Below are 17,209 nucleotides of genomic sequence, written 5' to 3' on the forward strand. Positions count from 1 at the left end.
GAGTAAATCAACACACACATCACATTCTGTATTAGTACCAAAAAGAATGCAGTCATAGAGTTATATTTCCTGTACAGAAAATAATAATTCATAATAGATTATTGTAAAGAATCTTGCTGACATAAACAATGAAATAGGTTTTCTGTTTTATTTCAAACAGAACTACATTTTAGAATAATTTGTTCCTTTTTATAATAAGGCAACCCTCTATAGTAGGCAATTCCTTAAAGTAGTGCGCTTATGTACTTAAATTCATTAGAAATAATAGTTGTCACAGTTTAGACTGTGCTTTAATTCATTTCCCACACTTCGAAAATGGTGAACACTGTTAGATAGGGAGACAAATCCGTATACACAACAGCTAAAGTCAGTTGCAGATTAGGTCAAAAATAAAAACTAAAATACCTATAAAAACCCTAAGGTTACAAATAGATATTCATGAATATTATGAGAATATCTTTAACAAAGGACTGCATGTAATGTGTGATGTGGAATATTAAACACTTTTTGGTACTATCAAAGCACCGATATATATGTCATCCGGCTAGCTTTCTCAATTCAGAATGACTTTTGTACAAAGATCATATTCAAGGACTGATATAACTCCAGAAAGATCTTTGTACAAGTCATTTTAAATTGATAAAAATATACCATTTCAGACACAAAAAATGAAGGATGATCTTTTTGACCTTTATGCAATCACCTATGATTTTTTTTTCTTAAATATTTGCAGTTAAAAATCACAAGCTACCAGTTTGCATTCATGAGTTAAAAACTTAGCTAAATACCTACAAACACAGCCGCATCATATTTCCCCTGGCTGCTCATTGGCACAGATTTATCTATGATGCCTTCTCTTGTTGTGTAAACATTAAAATGTAAACAAGTGTTTGACGTCAGCACCATCTTGCACACAATTCTCATCAGCATGGCTCAACTAATCGCCTGCGTCTTATACACTCCCATATCCAGTGTGGTGTTACATGTTTGGCATCTGCAATACACTCAGGTTCACGACCCATCACATGTGTGGCTGTGGGAAGATCATATTCCGGTACCAGGTCCCCATCAAAGGCGATAAAGTAACGACGGAGCTTGGCAAAATCATCAAGTGTGGATGGAATATGCAGCTTCACACCAGTGAATATGTCCAATAGAGTCTAAGAAGAGATATCATGCAGGTCTTATTGAAAGATGTAAGCTTTTAATAACGCCAACCTAACTACCATAGCTGATATACCGAAAAGTAGTTTGTTTTTAGTACTTTAAAAATAAAGCTTTTCCACTGTCTACTGCTCAGCTTCCGGTCTTGTTTTGCCCTGGAATGAATTGCCAACCATGTTTAAAAACTCAAAATAGCCCAGTTAACTGAGATAATAGTATACTTACTTTATTAGCGACAGGTGACTGGGCTATGCTGTGTCCGTTACTGTGACCAGTTTCTGAAATTTTAGCCTGCAGGGAAAGAGCCATATGTACATCACAGGAAGCTAATAACTAAATATGTCACAAGGGACTACTTATCCTTGGTAAGTTATCTGTAGTATACACAAGAATCATATACAATGAGAACTATGATTTTTTTTTTTTATTAAAAAAATAAAACCCACCAAAAAACTCTCCAAAACCCAGAAATTATACAATGGTTAAACAAATGAAACTACTGGATACATTTCTCTATATGTTGTTTCCTAACCTTTTTACTCTGTACAGTTTTAGGAGTTTGTGATTTGCGCTTCTCTGCTTTCGGCAGCTCTTCTTTCTTCTGAGGAGGTGGTAGTTTAGTGCCTAAAGGAAACCCAAAGACAAGATTCAGATAAGTTGTAGCCAACACTCTCCCTTCCCCTGCCGTTATCCATTATTTTTAAGAAAAGGCGCTCTATCAAGAACAGATACACAGAATGTTCTACCTCAGTGATCCCAACCATTGGCTCGGGGGCAACATGTTGCTTACCAACCCCTTGGATGTTGCTCTCAGTGCCCCCAAACCAGGTAGTTATTTTTGAATTCCTGACTTGGGGGCAAGTGTTGGTTGAATAAAAACAATATTTACTACCTAATAAAGCCCCCTGTAAGCTGATAGTGTGCATAGAGGCTGCCTAATAGCCAATCTTGGCCCTTATTTGGCTCCTCCATGAACTTTTATGGTGCTTGTGTTGCTCTCCAAGTCTTTTTACATTTGACTGTGGCTCACGAGTAAGAAAGGTTTGGGACCCCTGTTCTACCTGTCAAAACTTGCTCTAAAGGCAAGCAATATTTTACTGTATTATATTATATCTTGGCTATATAGCCTAGGAGACATAGCAGCCTAGGCAAGACTAAAACTGCCAGTTGTCAGTAAATTAAAAGTGCAAAGAGAAAATAACAATGAAGGTGTAGGGGGTCTATAAAGCATCTGAAGGTCAAACTGCTCCACTTGTACATGATAAATACAATTACTGGAGGTAGCCAGTGAAAACATTCTGCAAAAGATGAAGCAAAAGGAGACCAAACTGGGACAATATATTTTAACTGTAATATTATTCTAAAGTCCCAGACAGGTACAGCCCTATGCCGTAATTATCCCATTATGGCCATGTTTCTCCTATGCTGTAGTCAACATTTAAAATAGTGCTGCAACACAATATTAAGATTTATAGAACGTATTTCTGAAAGTACATGGAAAAACTTGAACTTCATCGTTCAGAGTCCAGAACAGAAAGTTACTTGATAGTCTTAACTATATACTTGCTGATTCCATCAATATGGACATTAAGTTACAGCCTCAAAGGGCAGGAATCTTTTGAGTATAATTTAAGGACATATTTGTTACTTTAATATATTTTTTAACATACTTTTTAACTACTGTGACTAAACCAAGAAGGAACTCAAAATACCCCTATCTTTGTTAGTTGTATTCAATAAAGGTGAATTGTTGTGAAAAACTTAATTAGGCTTATTTCATGGAAATAAGGAACTCTGTATATACATTAAAAATTCTGTATAGTTTCTGGAAAGAGCAAGTTATTGTTCTCTCTCTGGTTATTGTTCTCTCTCTTTCTTACTCTCTAAGCAAGGCTGCTCTTCATGCAGATTTTAATTGTGTCAAATATATATGCTCCCTTTACCTGGACAATATATTGGCACTATCCATATCTCAAAATAATACACCGGAGAAGAGAAGAGAAGACAGACCGATTTCTGATGGGAATAATAAAGAGTAAAGCTGGCAATATAAATTGAGTAAACTTGGAGAGGCCAACAGAAAAGTGCATCTCTGCCGGATTTGGCCATCCACACACTAAGCCAAATTAAGATGATCCGGCTGGGGGCACAGGGTTTAGCCTTCAAATCACTTAGCAGGCCTACAAAGATTTGTCTCGAGAACCACATCAATGCACCAATGTGGTCCTGGATTGGACTTTTAAACCTGATCAATAGATATCTGGCCAATTTACTTCATAAGGGCCGCACGCTGCTGACTCGCCAATCGGCAGCTTTGATCAGCCCATGTGTGGCTACCTTACTAAATTATAAGGACATTTTGTTTATAAAGAATGTTTCTTATTTCCATAAGATAAATCTTAAAAGCTCCTCTTTAATCCTTTCACTTGTACACACGTGTATAACAAGTGCAATGTATACTGGCAACCATTCAGATTTTCGAACAGATTAAAAAAAAAAAAAAGTAATCCGGTCCCCCAGAGAGACCTTGACAAAACTGTGCCCTCCCCTCACAGAGGGAGCCCTAGCCCTCCCCCACTTCGGTTTTTATTTCCCAGCCTCGCATATTCACTATTTGCATTAGTGCTTTGTACACAAAATATGCAACTCAAAGTGACAATACTTGCCTCCCTGGAAGGGCTAAGTAACTTCCCATTTGGCACTCCACAGATACAGCCCCACTCCCAACAACTCTTTCCCAAACAAAGCTTGGACCATAGCGATCATGCTGTTTAAATTATCCACCACCTTTACTCACAACCAGGCTACGGCTCGGGGCTAACCTGTATTTACTACAATTTAAATCACTTCAAGATTTCATATTCTGGCCCTGTCATGATATTAAACATGGGAGACCTTATGGAACACTCAGCCTTCCCCACATACACACAGATTTAAGTGAAGGTCAAGTAACCTACTTTACCCTTATTTAAATTTCTGCGGCTAAGATCAGTGTTCAGGCTTCAATTTACCACCCTCAACCCAACTTACCTTTCTCACAGTGGAGTAAACTCCCATAACCCTACAGTTTCACAATCTGTTCTTGTCCCCACATCTCTATGTTCTGGACAGCAGTTATTTATTACTTCTCAACTAATCTAGCAAACCAGTCATAGGTGCATTTACAATAGGGTAGGCTAGGAGTCCTGACAGTATAATTTTACAGATCACCACCTGACTGCATTTTAGATTATTACTATTCTATGCAAAAAAAAAATGTAATCTATTAAACCTGATTCACAGCCAGAACTAAAATCTGCAATTTTGTACTTATCATTGTGTCTGCAACATGTTTCAGAGATATTGCCCCCCGCAGTATGATGTCACCTTGAATCAAATTACTCTATTGTATTATTTTATCCGATATGTTTTTTAGGTTATATATAAAATAATAAAATGCATCTTTAAAAAAAAATAAAGCAATAATCCAAAGACTGGGGGAGGTTAATGACTCCTAAACTAAATAACTATTTGTCAAAATGGCAGCCCTTTTACATGGCTGCACAGACAAGGACAGGAGAACATAGATTTGTCATGACATCTTACTTTCACTGGTTTTGTCCTTTCCAGGAGATTTGGAAGGCGCATTTTTCGATTTCTTAACCATGCTGCCTGATGCAGTTTGCCTGGAGTTTCCTTCATTCTCTCGACTACTGCTTTCAGATGAACCATCCTCATCCTGAGAGGATGTAGCAGTGATGTTAAAGTCAGATTTTTCTTTTGAGAGACGATAAAGTTCCTGCAGTTGAAAAAAAAAAAAAAAAAAAAAAAAAAAAAAGACACATTGTATACAAATGCACTTTAATATATGCCAGGCCATAAACCAGGGTCAGCAGTGAACATAGCCAACTAACTCAGGGTGAAGTAAAGCACATTTATAGAACTCCATTATTACATATTATTTTAATAACTACAGTTTGCTAATAATGAGGGCATTGCAATCTTTTGTGCACCAGAATTGTCGTGTCCAGCTGATGGCGTTCAGTGCTTTGGAATAGCAAAAAGGTTGCCACGCATTCGTACCTTTAGCTGTTGGAGTGTAGTGGCTGTTTTCCAGTCCTTATCATCACGGAAACGTGTGCAGCGTGGGAAGCGAATGGATAACCCAGCAGCTGTATGAGCCTCTGCCTTTGAGTACTCTGCACCTGTAATTTCCCAAATGGGAGCTTTCTATGGTGAAAAATCAGGAATGAGTTTAGTATCTTGTCTCATGCACGAATATATTAAAGAATGCTGATTTGCAGGAGAACCTATGAAAAATTACAGCTGCTATACATAGTAGGTATCAATAAGTTTGCTTTCCAGGTTAAAAATAGACATTCATAAGGCTAAAAGATGCATATGAGCTAGTTTGCTGCACACAATTAATTCATGATATAATTAGATAGGACTCTGCAGTGGGCAGACTGGTCAAATATTAGGACACCTACTTGCCATCTCATCTCCACAGAATGTTTAAGCATAGTGAGTGAATACATTTAATGGCTCACCGAGCTACCAAACTGACATTGTCACAATTACCACAAAACCATTTAGGCAGTAGTTCACCTTTAAATTAACTTTCATTGAACAGACACTGAAAAGCTGGAAAGAGGCAGCAGGCAGAAAATCATTCAAAAACAATAAAAAAAATGAAGGCTAATTAAAAAGTTTCAAAAGTACAACACAGTAAAAGATAACTTAAAGGTGAAATTTAAAATTGCAACAGAATATTCAGCTACAAAGCTGTTTAATTATTTTACCCCTTGCAAATACTACCTTGGGATCATGTATAATGAAATCTGGGAAATAGTTCTTGTTGATTTTAAGCCATGATGGAATCTTAGATGGATCCTGTTAACAAAAGAAAGGAAGGCATCACATCATGTACATGGTTTTACATTGTATATACGTTTTCCACATAAGTTATGCTTTTAAAAATATAGATATAAAGATAAATGAAAAATACTAAATACATTTTTCATATTTCCATATGCATAGTGCATCACATTAAAAACATATTAGGGAAAAGAAGAAACTAAAAGAATCCTTTATGGGGCAACAACAACAAAAATGCTGAATTACCATAAGCGCTCAGAATATAGAATCCATAAATGTAGCTATAGTGTCCTCTACAGATCCAGTCATCTTTTACATAGTGAATCTTTTGGATTTTGGTTAAACCAAGCTTAAACTCAAGGCTATCCCTAAGCCAAAGTGAGGCCAAAAGTCCATTTGGTCACAGAAAAAAACATGTCTTTAGAGAATATTACCTGCCTTGTTTAAGCCTTTAATGGCTAATTTAAAAATTTGATGAAGAGGTGAATTTGAAATATTGTATTGTAAATTAAGATCCGTTTTAAAAGATTAATAATTTTTATCCAGAATTCTTTAGCTATGGGACAAAACCACCAGTTATGTATCAAAGAGTCAGTATATGAGCATATACTACAACAGAGAGAGGAAGTTAAGTCTATTTTTTGTTTTCTTTGACGGGTCATATACCATTTTATCAATAGTTTGAATTAGAAGTCATTGGTTGCAATGTTTATCACAGATCTAGTTCTATCCCAGATATTATCAACAGGAAGCAAGGGCTCCAAAACAGGACAGTATAATATATATAATAATAATAATATACTGCATACTGAGAGTATAAGAGAGTAAATGGCAAACTAAAAAAAAAATATATAACTTAGGCCATTCAATAAAATTGGGGGTTGTAGTAGCACCTAGTGTAGATAATGTGCCTTGTATAGAGGCACCATCTAACTGCAGGCAGAAAAAAAGTGTGCTTATTACCCATACACAATGAATAAAGCTTATACCATACAGTCCTGATTTATTTTCAGGGTCATAATGGTGCCATACAACACAGTCATCAATGCCCTTTTATTCCCACCTTTTCATTACAGAGTATAAGGCTTAAGAAGGAAAAAAAAAACCCGAAGCAGGGAAAATTAAATCAGACTCGCAATGCAATCATCCACAAGACAAGACTAACCTTGCTGATTTTGACCATGTTAAGCTCCTTCTGAAGGCGTTGCAGAGTAGCATCATCATAACCACTTGAACATTTTGTCACAGTGCACCACTTCTGACTTTCAGGATCATAGCAACCCATGAGAAAGATGGACATTATACCCCCTATAAAATGTTTAATAATTAAATAAAAACCTTGAATTATTTCTCCTTAAAGTACTGTGCTGAATATAGCCAAAAAGTTATTTATAATAGATAAAATTTACTTTTGAAAAAATAAGGGCAGCTACATTTACCATTTGCTCCCTTTCCATAATAAGCTCCCAAAACTGCCAAGTCAGCGGTGTCTGCCATTGCACCTTCATTCAAGTAATCCTTCTTTACTTTAAGCCAATGACGTTTCCCTGGCTCATAATTACTCTGGTGTGAACAAGAAAAAATTGACTGCGGAATCTCATATAGATGCAATTAGGAAGATGCTCTTTATCTAACTTAAATTACCTTTAAGTCCTTTAATACCAGACCCTCCAATCCCTCACGGATAACACGGGTGATCATGTCAGCCAGATCAGAAGCTTTCTGCAATATAAACAGGTTTTAGTTACAATAACAAAAAATACTAAAGGACGAGCAGATGTGGAATAGGTTGCAGGTACAACCAGGAATGAATTACAGTTTGATCAAGGATTTGAGCAAGGTTTTATGCCTGTGACAGTACTTACTGTGACATGTTTCATCTCAGAGAACAGAATGTGATTAGGGATTTCAACCATGTTATCCCGCATAAACTTTCGGCGCTCACTAAGTGGCCTGCAAAAAGTGGTTATTGGTAAGCAGCTCAAAGAAACATCTTTCATTTTATAAAATACAGTCTTGATCTGAATATGCTCACCGATCCATTAAGCTCACTCCATTGAAGTAAATGCAATCGAAAACAAACAAGCACACATTGGCATCTTTGAAAGCAGCTTTCTGTGAAGGAAATTAAATTAAAATATATTATTCCAGGTAAAATAGGAACACAAAGAAAATGTATCTATATTCCTGCAGCTGCAAAGCCTTAGAAATGCCAGGTTATAATCAGAACCCAGTGCAAAAAATCTGAAGTGTTTATACTCTAGTCTAGATCAACTGGTTCCTTAAAGACATTAGACATTAAAAATCATATATACCTTATGAACACCTAATGTGCCAAATGGAAGTGGCTTGCCAGTATTGGTATCTATAAGAAGAACTTCTGCATCCAGGATCATACTGTTTCCTCCTGGAAATGCTTTAGGTATAAAATCCTTAAAATGAGCAACCTGTAAAAAAAAAAAAAAAGTTGTAACCATGTATCTAAACACAACAAATAAGGTTGCTAAACACAAATGATACAAATAGTACATTATAAAAAAAATGACCTTATGGGGCAGCACTGGCTTCAGACTGCGGCTGAAGTAGCTGAAGTGATCTCCATTCTTATGTACTTGGACTCTTTCACCATCATACTTTATTTCAGCATACATACCATTGGGACACTTTTTCATGGCATACTCTATAGATTTGCAAGCTTCAGCCTGGGGGTGAGGAGAGATTACCAGAATGTGAATTAAAGTATGTATCAATGTAGGGGGAAAAATACTATACTACAAAACACAAATCAGACAAAGTAGCAACCCAACTGCATATGTATATACAGAGGGATCCAATTTCCCTTCACACAGGGTAACTCTTCTTGCATCCATTCTAAAATTGTGACCTGGTAAGTGTTTTTTTTTTTTTCCAAATTAACATTTGCACTTACATGAAGGTGGAATGTTATTTTATAATATGTGAAGACTGTGCGACTGTTTGTGTTAAAACACTGGAGGAATCTGTCTTAATTATACACACATAACACATGTAAAAGATAATCTTAAGTCTATTTACCAGCATAGGCTGAACTGGGGTCATTAATGAAGCCTGGACACTAAGAGTTCGTTTCATTCCTGGAGCCTGCTGCTCGTTGCGCAAAACACGTTCTACTACATCCCCTAGATTGCGCGAAGCTTTAAATGCATCATATGCATTAGGATCTAGAGCATCCAGCCTGGTTTAAAATGGGAGGAAAAAGTAAACAGTAAACCATCAGTTACAGTAGGAGCTACTGTTTTTGTAGACTTCTCCAAGATAACACATTGCTAATAAACAAGATGTTGCCAACAGCCTCTCTAAATGGAACCAAAAGTCTGCTAAAGGAGAATAGGGACCCTATCAGCACAGCTGATACACCTCTTTACAATATAAGTGCTCTGTTAATCAAGTTTACAGGAGGTGTGCCTTATGTGACAAAATGCCTTTGTCTGTGCCATGATACCATAAATAGGGCATGCACTGGATATGGATCCTGCCTACACATTTTTTTTTTTTTTAAAGAATATTCAGCTTCACATAGCTTCAAATGAATTCTGCTTCATAGCCTAAAAACTTTAGAAACGCACATAAGACACTTACACGTGTTTGGCTCCAGAGTTCATTTTCAAGTCATGTTTAATCAGGCGGATAATGCATTTAAGATCATTACTGGTGCACCTAGACAAAAAAAAAAAAAAAAAGATATTCCATTTATAAGAACTCTGAAGTGGATTAGAAGAGGTTTATTATTGGGTCCTTTGTTAATACAGCTTTGAAAATGTAGATGAAACAGTACAAGCTTCCTCTCATGGAAATAAGAATATTTCTAAATATAACCAATAAAAATTCTGAACCACTTCTGAAAGAATAACGTTCTTCTCTACCCCCTTGCAGCAATCTGCACATAGTAGCACATAGTATTACATTTGAACTGTCAAAAATCTGACCAAAGGCTAACTTGTATTTTAGAAATAGTACAGAATGTTTCAGTCATTATATTTATCATGGGCCTTATTTCCATGCACTGAAGCCTATATCAAACTTTCGTTTTCACAGTGTAGAATGTCTTAAAGCCATTACAGACTAACAAAGAATACAAGCATTGTGATCAATTTTTTTGTGAAAAGTGGATGTTTTTACATCCTGTTTTCTCCACAGAGACAACAAAGTAAAGCTCATCAAGTCAGCAAAATGGAAATTACAGAGAAAAATAAACAATTCTATATAAGGTTTAGGAGCTCTGCCAATGTACTTATACTGTAAGCTCCATGGAGCAGGGACCTAATTCCCTCTTATTAAATGGCACTTCATCAGTGTATTTATACTTATTTATTGTTTTTATTATAATACCTGTCCTCCCTGTGTGTACTTTTGTGCTCTGTAAGACTGTACACAAATACATGTAAAACACAATCTGCCCTTTGTTCAAAAAGCTGAAGCTAAAAGAATTATTTTTCATGTGCCAAGATCAGATGAACTTTGGTAAACGAAGATTATGACTATGAGTACTAAATAGCTAATGGTCCTAAATTTGTGCCTGATTGCTGACACCACCAGTCTATACCTCACTAGGGGCAGCCGCAATTCTAGGCCACGCTATTTCCATCTCTGTTGGGAACAAAACACTCAGAATACCCTTTTTTTTCCCAGTGATTGCATTAACAGGGTCAGGGATATGCCAATGTCTATACTACAATCTGATGGAAAATCAAACCTGCCGATCAAGATCTGGACAATTTTAGGACCATCGGGGGTGTCCATACAAAGGCAGATAAACTGCCGAATCAGTCTAAAGAACCTGAATCGGCAGCTCAGATCTGTGTATGGCCACCTTACGAGGAAAATGATTAGTTTTACTGGGGGGTGGGGAAGAGGTACATAACAATATTTAATTTTAACACTTTAATTTTGGAGCAAAATTGTAATACTTGTCATACATTTGGAACACACTTGACAATTGCTTGCACATCTCCCAAAGTTTTGTCCTAATAAAGGTTCTCACAGTAATCCTAGGTTCAAATGTCAGTGCACCTAAATCCAAATCTGTAAGCCAAATAACTAACCTGTGAGCAATGTCCTCTAGGACATTCTGTTGATCTTCTTCTTTAGTCATTTTTGATAGTTTAGTAAGCAAATCATCAACTTCATGGATTGTCAGTAAACTCTTAGAAGCTGGTGCAAAGCATTTACTTTCCTCAAAGAAGATACGCACAGTTTCAGACACATCTCCCTAAACACAAATAAAATAAAATCATACAACTTAATCTAGCCAAAAAAATAAATAAAAACAAAATAAACACTGTTAAAAACAAATATTATTTGTTAAAAAATAAACCGTTATCCAGGTACTGTAAAATTAGCACACTTTACCATATTAAACCCTATTTAAATTGCAGAATAATACATACAAACTTTAATTATATAGACATTTATTTTATTCATTAATTTTTTTTCCTAAACCTACCTGTTCTAGGTCCCGAACCATCTCCTCCTGGTTACAATTAAAAATACGACTAAAGTGTTTAACAATCTGCTTATCATTGAGGTTGTACACAGACTTGATAACTCCTGGTAATAGCAGTTTTACTGTCAGATATGTGTCACCATGAAAACCATCTGTAACAAGTTAGAAAAAATGAAAACAGCAGTAAATCTCCACTATACACATTGAGGATTATGGAAAATGCCTAAAACAAATGCTATTAATTTTACATTATCCTCTTACACTATCCTCAGTTGTACTTGCAGTACATTTTCTTCTTTACTGGAAACCCTTTATTAGAATTTTGCATTTCAAGTACAAGTACAGTTTATTAACAGAAAAGGTATCTAAACATTCAAAAAGGATGAAAAAAAAATGCTTTTATAGCTTATAGATTAGTGATGTGCAGGTTGAGAATATTCCAACCTGCATATGTCTCTTTTCAACCACAAACAAGCTTCAAAGGGGCTTTTATACTGCGCCTTACCTGCCCTCTATAGAAAAGCAAGTACGGTAACCAAAATGTCCCACCAATGAACACTGGCAAGATGCTGCTATGTCTGGTAATATTTAATGTGTGCCTGACCTAAACTCCAGCAAGAACCCACCCAACCACAGGACAGCCCCCACATCATTATTATAGATGCATTAGGCAAAAAAAAAATAGATCAAATCTATAACAAAACCAGTATTTAACACTTTATTTGCATATGAATGAGAGCATACCGCCACTTGTTCCCTTGGTTAGGAAATCACGAATGATCTGTGTTTTGCTGTTGTAGCTTGGCTGTTCCGCAACCATTGCACATAGCTTGCGGAACTCACGCAGAAGACAGTCCTTATGTTTTGGGTCACACTTTGCAGTTGAAAGACTGGAGCCAGTGCTTGAGCTTGGTGGGCTTGATGATTGACTGGGTTTTGCTGTTAAAAAAAGGCACTACAATTAATTCCAAGATGTCCAAGGCAAATGATGAACAAAAACAATACAATATATTACATTAATATTAGTTTGCTGGGAATATCAGATTTAAAAACCACACACAACTTAACCCATTTTATAACCGCAAAAACAAGTTATAAAATAATGATTGCAGAAAGAAAGAAAAGAATACAAAGCATATAAAACAAAGAAAATAATGTTTACATGTATATCTATTTGGTGCTACCAGAAATGTCAGTAACTATTGGCTGGGAGAGGAGTGGTGAGTTAGTTATGATTAATAATGGTGTGATTCCGATTAGTATCACAATTTTACTGTGCTAGAAATAAAGCATTACCAGAGAAACCTGAAAATTTTAGAGAGGGACTAGCTGCTGGTGCTGTAGTGGAAGTTGTTCCTTGTACTGCCGGTGATTGTTTTTCCTTGGACGGAGTCTTTTTTCGAGGTGTAGCTGCTGTTTTTGTAGCAAGTTCTGTAAACAAAGGAAAGTCATATTAGTAGCGTGTGTACTAGCTGTGCAATAACATAAGAACTTATTTGGAACAGTTACTTTTGGAACTCAAAAGCTAGTTTCATCAAGGCCTTAGGTCATGATGTACAAGCCTTCTACCAATCTGAACATAGGATATTACCTATAAGGTTTTCAACAGATGCATTCAGCTCACCTACAACTAAGTGCTTTACCTATGGTTGATCAACACAGGGTTGCTGTAGCATGAACACATGCTTCAGACTCAGCTACTATTGCCAACTTTTGTGCTCCCTGCCCACTGTTCTGCTGATAGGCTGCTGGGAGGGGGGTGATATCACTTCAATTTGCAGCTCAGCAGTAAAGTGGTGACTGAAGTTTATCAGAACACAGGTCAAATGGCTGTGGCACCCTGGAAAATGAAGAATATGGCTAGCCCCATGCTAAATTTCAAAATTAAATATAAAAAAAAAAAAAAAAAAAAATCTGTTTTCGGTTTTGAAAAACAGATTTCAATGCAGGATTCTACCGGAGAAGCTCTATTAACTGATGTGTTTTGGAAAAAAAAGCATGTTTTCCCCATGACAGTATTCCTTTAAAGTACATGTAAAGCCTACTTTTGCCTAGAATGTATATCAGTTGGGCATGTCTCCCCCACTCAAATGGCATCATCTGTACTGCATATATCACCTACATTTGCTAGCACCATCACATTTTCCTAAAGCAAATAGCAACTTTCACCCGGTGGAATTTTTTCCTCTGATACATTTTAATCTGCAAACAGCATACACACATACACACACACAGACCCTTATTCAGAACACATTTCATCAAGAATACGGGCTCACACAGGCACAACTGCCTGATACAAGTTCTGCTTTGTTTGAGCTGAGTTCAGGAGAGTTGGTTGGGAGAACAAAATTGAAGCAGACAGCTAGAGCGGAGTTTCTATGGGAACCAGCAATGCCATCTCTTCACTGGCTGCTAGACTGGAGGGCATGTTTAGTAATCTGAGCTTTTAACAACGGAGCATACCCACAAGCCAGAAGTCAAAGCAAATTTCTGAGGGAGGGGGCCGAGTGGGTTACAGGAGGAGAAGGAAATCTAAGGGGATGCTGCAGCCTTATTATTAACCTCTGGACAACTAGTGTGGCAGGTATTTAAAGATTGAAAGAGGCTGTTCACTGATTAAAATTGTGTGTGTGGGGTTTACATGTCCTTTAAGATATAACGGAACGTGGCTTAGAATTACATCTTTTATTATGGAAAGCAAATTATTTTTGGCTGGACATCTGCTGTAGAGCACTGTTGGACATTTTAGATTTTTATTGCGAACTTAATATAAAATGGTTACAAAATCAATTGTAAGCCAGACAAACAGTATGCAAGTAGAGGTTTACCAGTGACATGCTGGCTGATTAGGTTTTTATCACAGTCTTGAAGTTCCTGCCAACCTTCCAGTTCTGTCAGATCATCAATTTTTTTTGTAGTTGCCCGCGCTCTCTCCAGTTTCTCAAACATGCACTTGATGTGGTACCACTCCTTCATGTCCCCAGCAGACTCGCTAAAAGGGTTTGGCACTATTTTACCTATGCGTACCAAACCCTTTCCAATCTTCTCCTTGCATTTCTTGCAACCAGCAGTCCCACGTTTTGCATATTCCACACAGTATCGCTGTTCCGCCATGTTGGAGAAATGTGTAACTCTTAAAAAGAATTGGAAGTGCAAAGCACTGTGGAGAGGCGACTGGCTCCAACAGGCATGAAAAATAACTCGTAAAGGAACTTTTGTTAAGGACTGGCCAAGTGTCCTTTTGGTCTGATATGCCAGAAGTCTAAGAAATGCCCTCATAGACCACCTAGTTTAAAAGATAAAATATTTTAGAGACAGATTTTAGGCAGCAGTTTGAAAGTGAAATCATTGCAAGGGGCAGTACAGGTATCGGACCCCTTATCCGGAAACCCATTATCCAGAATTACGAAAAGGTCATCTCCCATAGACTCCATTTTAATCAAATAATTCACATTTTTACTTAAGGTAGGAGATCCGAATTAAGGAAAGACCCTTTATCCGGAAAACCCCAGGTCCCGAGCATTCTGGATAACATGTCCCATACCTGTATACCCACTTGTGGAATATAAGTTCAGTTACAAGGACTGGTGAATATACTTGCCTATTGCTCTAATAATGAAAAATCTGTTTTCTTGTTGCTTCTTGACCTAAACAGGAAAGTAAAGGAAATAGACAGTCCATATTACTACACGTGAAGGAATAAGACAGTACATATAACCAATAGCAGCAACATTGACATGTATTCAGCAAATCAACCTGTTACTATAACACAGACAAACAAATTAAAAAGCCCGTTGACATCTGAAAATGGTTTTATTTTCACTAGACCATTAGAGAAACATGGATTGGGAGTTGGATAACAGACAATATATAATAGTAAGAAAATGTACCTTAATTCCACAAAATATCTTGGATCCTTAAAGGAGAAGGAAAGTCATTTTGGCATTTTACTGCCAATAGATTTGCCACATTAGTGCCACCTATAACAATATATTTATTCTGCAGAAAACATTACCATACCTGAGTAAACAGCTTTAGAAGCTTTCTCTGTTTGCTTAAGATAGCAGCTGCCATTTTAAGTAGCTTCCTGCCTGCAGTCTCTAGCAGTTATAGCTCAGATCACACATTCCTAAGGGAGGGGGGGAGGGAGTTCTTAGCATTCTGGTGGGAGGAGGAGCAAGAGAGGGGAGAGAGTTGCGCAGACTCTGGTCAGGGGAATTAAGGATGTTTCTGAGAGAGAAAGTCAGACACTGGAACATCATGCTTACAAAATAAAAAAGAGACAAAAAAATCCTGTGTTTCTTTTGATAGAGGACTCAGTGCAGCATTACTGTGAGTGCTTATGGCTGTATTTATGGTTGGCTTACTTAGTTTTTACCTTTCCTTCTCCTTTAAGTAAACCCTAACCCATTTAGGATCCTGCTAAAAAACCATATAGGATAATAAAGAAAATGTAAACAACTTTCCCATAAATTATCGAATAACTGCAAATCCCCTGAAAACGTATAGAGGAAACTGGCTTAGAATTACATTGCCTCTCATTATGCAAAAACAGTTTTCAGATGGCGATCCCCTATAACGGTGACCCCCAACAAGTGGCTTGGGAGGCGAGTTTGGACGCAGAGAGACCGTTTTACTCAAAATATGGGGCCACCAAATAGCCACGTCACAGCCCTAAAGCTGGCCATACACGTGGCGATCTGACGATGTTTCGTGTGACCATCAGTCGCACGAAACATCGTCAGATCCGCCACACACCATTCAGGGCTGAATTGGCAGGTAAGGAGGTAGAAACAATAGGATTTCTACCTCCTTCTGCCGATTCAGCGCTGAAGGGAGATTTTGGTCAGGCGCCTTATCAAAATTTTCAAACTGGTCTGATCGGCGAGTCGGCCGATATCAGCAGCTTCCTGCGATATCGGTCGCCTCGCCGACTTGCCATACACGCACCGAATATCGTACGAAACGAGGTTTCATACGATATTATCGGTGCGTGTATGGCCAGCTTTATTTAGGATCCTAAAAGAACTTTTTTCCTACGTCTGTGCCTTATGAACACAAGTGTGGCTCAAAGTAAAAACGCTTGGGGATCCCTTCCCAATATGTAGTGCCTCTTTATCTCTTGTTTAGGCAACTGGTTGTTTTGTATGTGAATCAGTGCATTCAATGCAAACAGTGCAGCGCTGTGGAACAGGTTTATAATTACGTGGGAATAACAGAACAAGAAATAAATACATTGCTTAAAGCAGCAAATCATGGCTGCAATGAACCCTTGTTCTAGTTGTACACAAAAGTCCATAACAACATTTCAACCACACGTTAGCATGAATGGTGTATTTACATTCTTGTACCCACAAAATCATACAACTTGTATGGCATCGGCAGATAAGCCGGAAACCTGACGCATTATACGAGCTTACTCAAAGCACCGTACCCCACAGCTCCGCTTTCCCCAACACAGCCCGCACTCCCGGATCGCTACTTACACGTCCCACAAAGCTGGTAACCGCAAGCCCCTGCCTCCTAGTTTACAAATAAAAAAAAATCCCGAACGCCGCAAGTCTCATCACGCGAGACTATGGCGTCACTCTGACACGTAGCGCGGTGACGCACCACGCAGCGCAGTGGAAGTTCAAGCGGGAAACTGGTAGTGAATGGCGATAGGTCAGCTGATCATCTGATTTTCTTCTGTCGCACCTTCTACTT

At 37.6% G+C, this 17,209-nt stretch overlaps 1 protein-coding gene across 3 annotated transcripts; it reads right to left on the reverse strand.

Annotated features, from left to right (window-relative positions):
- Window positions 1–17,079, reverse strand: lig3 (ligase III, DNA, ATP-dependent). Of its 3 annotated transcripts, none has more exons than XM_012971764.3 (22): window positions 16,990–17,079; window positions 15,105–15,150; window positions 14,332–14,789; window positions 12,800–12,934; window positions 12,248–12,442; window positions 11,504–11,655; window positions 11,103–11,269; window positions 9,640–9,717; window positions 9,076–9,235; window positions 8,568–8,723; window positions 8,337–8,468; window positions 8,057–8,136; window positions 7,887–7,974; window positions 7,666–7,743; window positions 7,461–7,584; window positions 7,187–7,329; window positions 5,962–6,036; window positions 5,227–5,373; window positions 4,750–4,942; window positions 1,697–1,788; window positions 1,390–1,455; window positions 1–1,160 (listed from the first exon to the last, which is right to left on the reverse strand). In XM_012971764.3, the coding sequence occupies exons 3-22, from the start codon at window positions 14,780–14,782 to the stop codon at window positions 924–926; spliced, it is 2,949 nt and encodes a 982-aa protein (XP_012827218.2). In that variant the 5' UTR covers window positions 14,783–14,789; window positions 15,105–15,150; window positions 16,990–17,079; the 3' UTR covers window positions 1–923.
- Between the last annotated feature and the right edge of the window lie 130 nt (window positions 17,080–17,209).

The sequence above is a fragment of the Xenopus tropicalis genome, chromosome 10 (genome assembly GCF_000004195.4).
Source record: "Xenopus tropicalis strain Nigerian chromosome 10, UCB_Xtro_10.0, whole genome shotgun sequence".
In the NCBI taxonomy this organism is placed as follows: Eukaryota; Metazoa; Chordata; class Amphibia; order Anura; family Pipidae; genus Xenopus; species Xenopus tropicalis.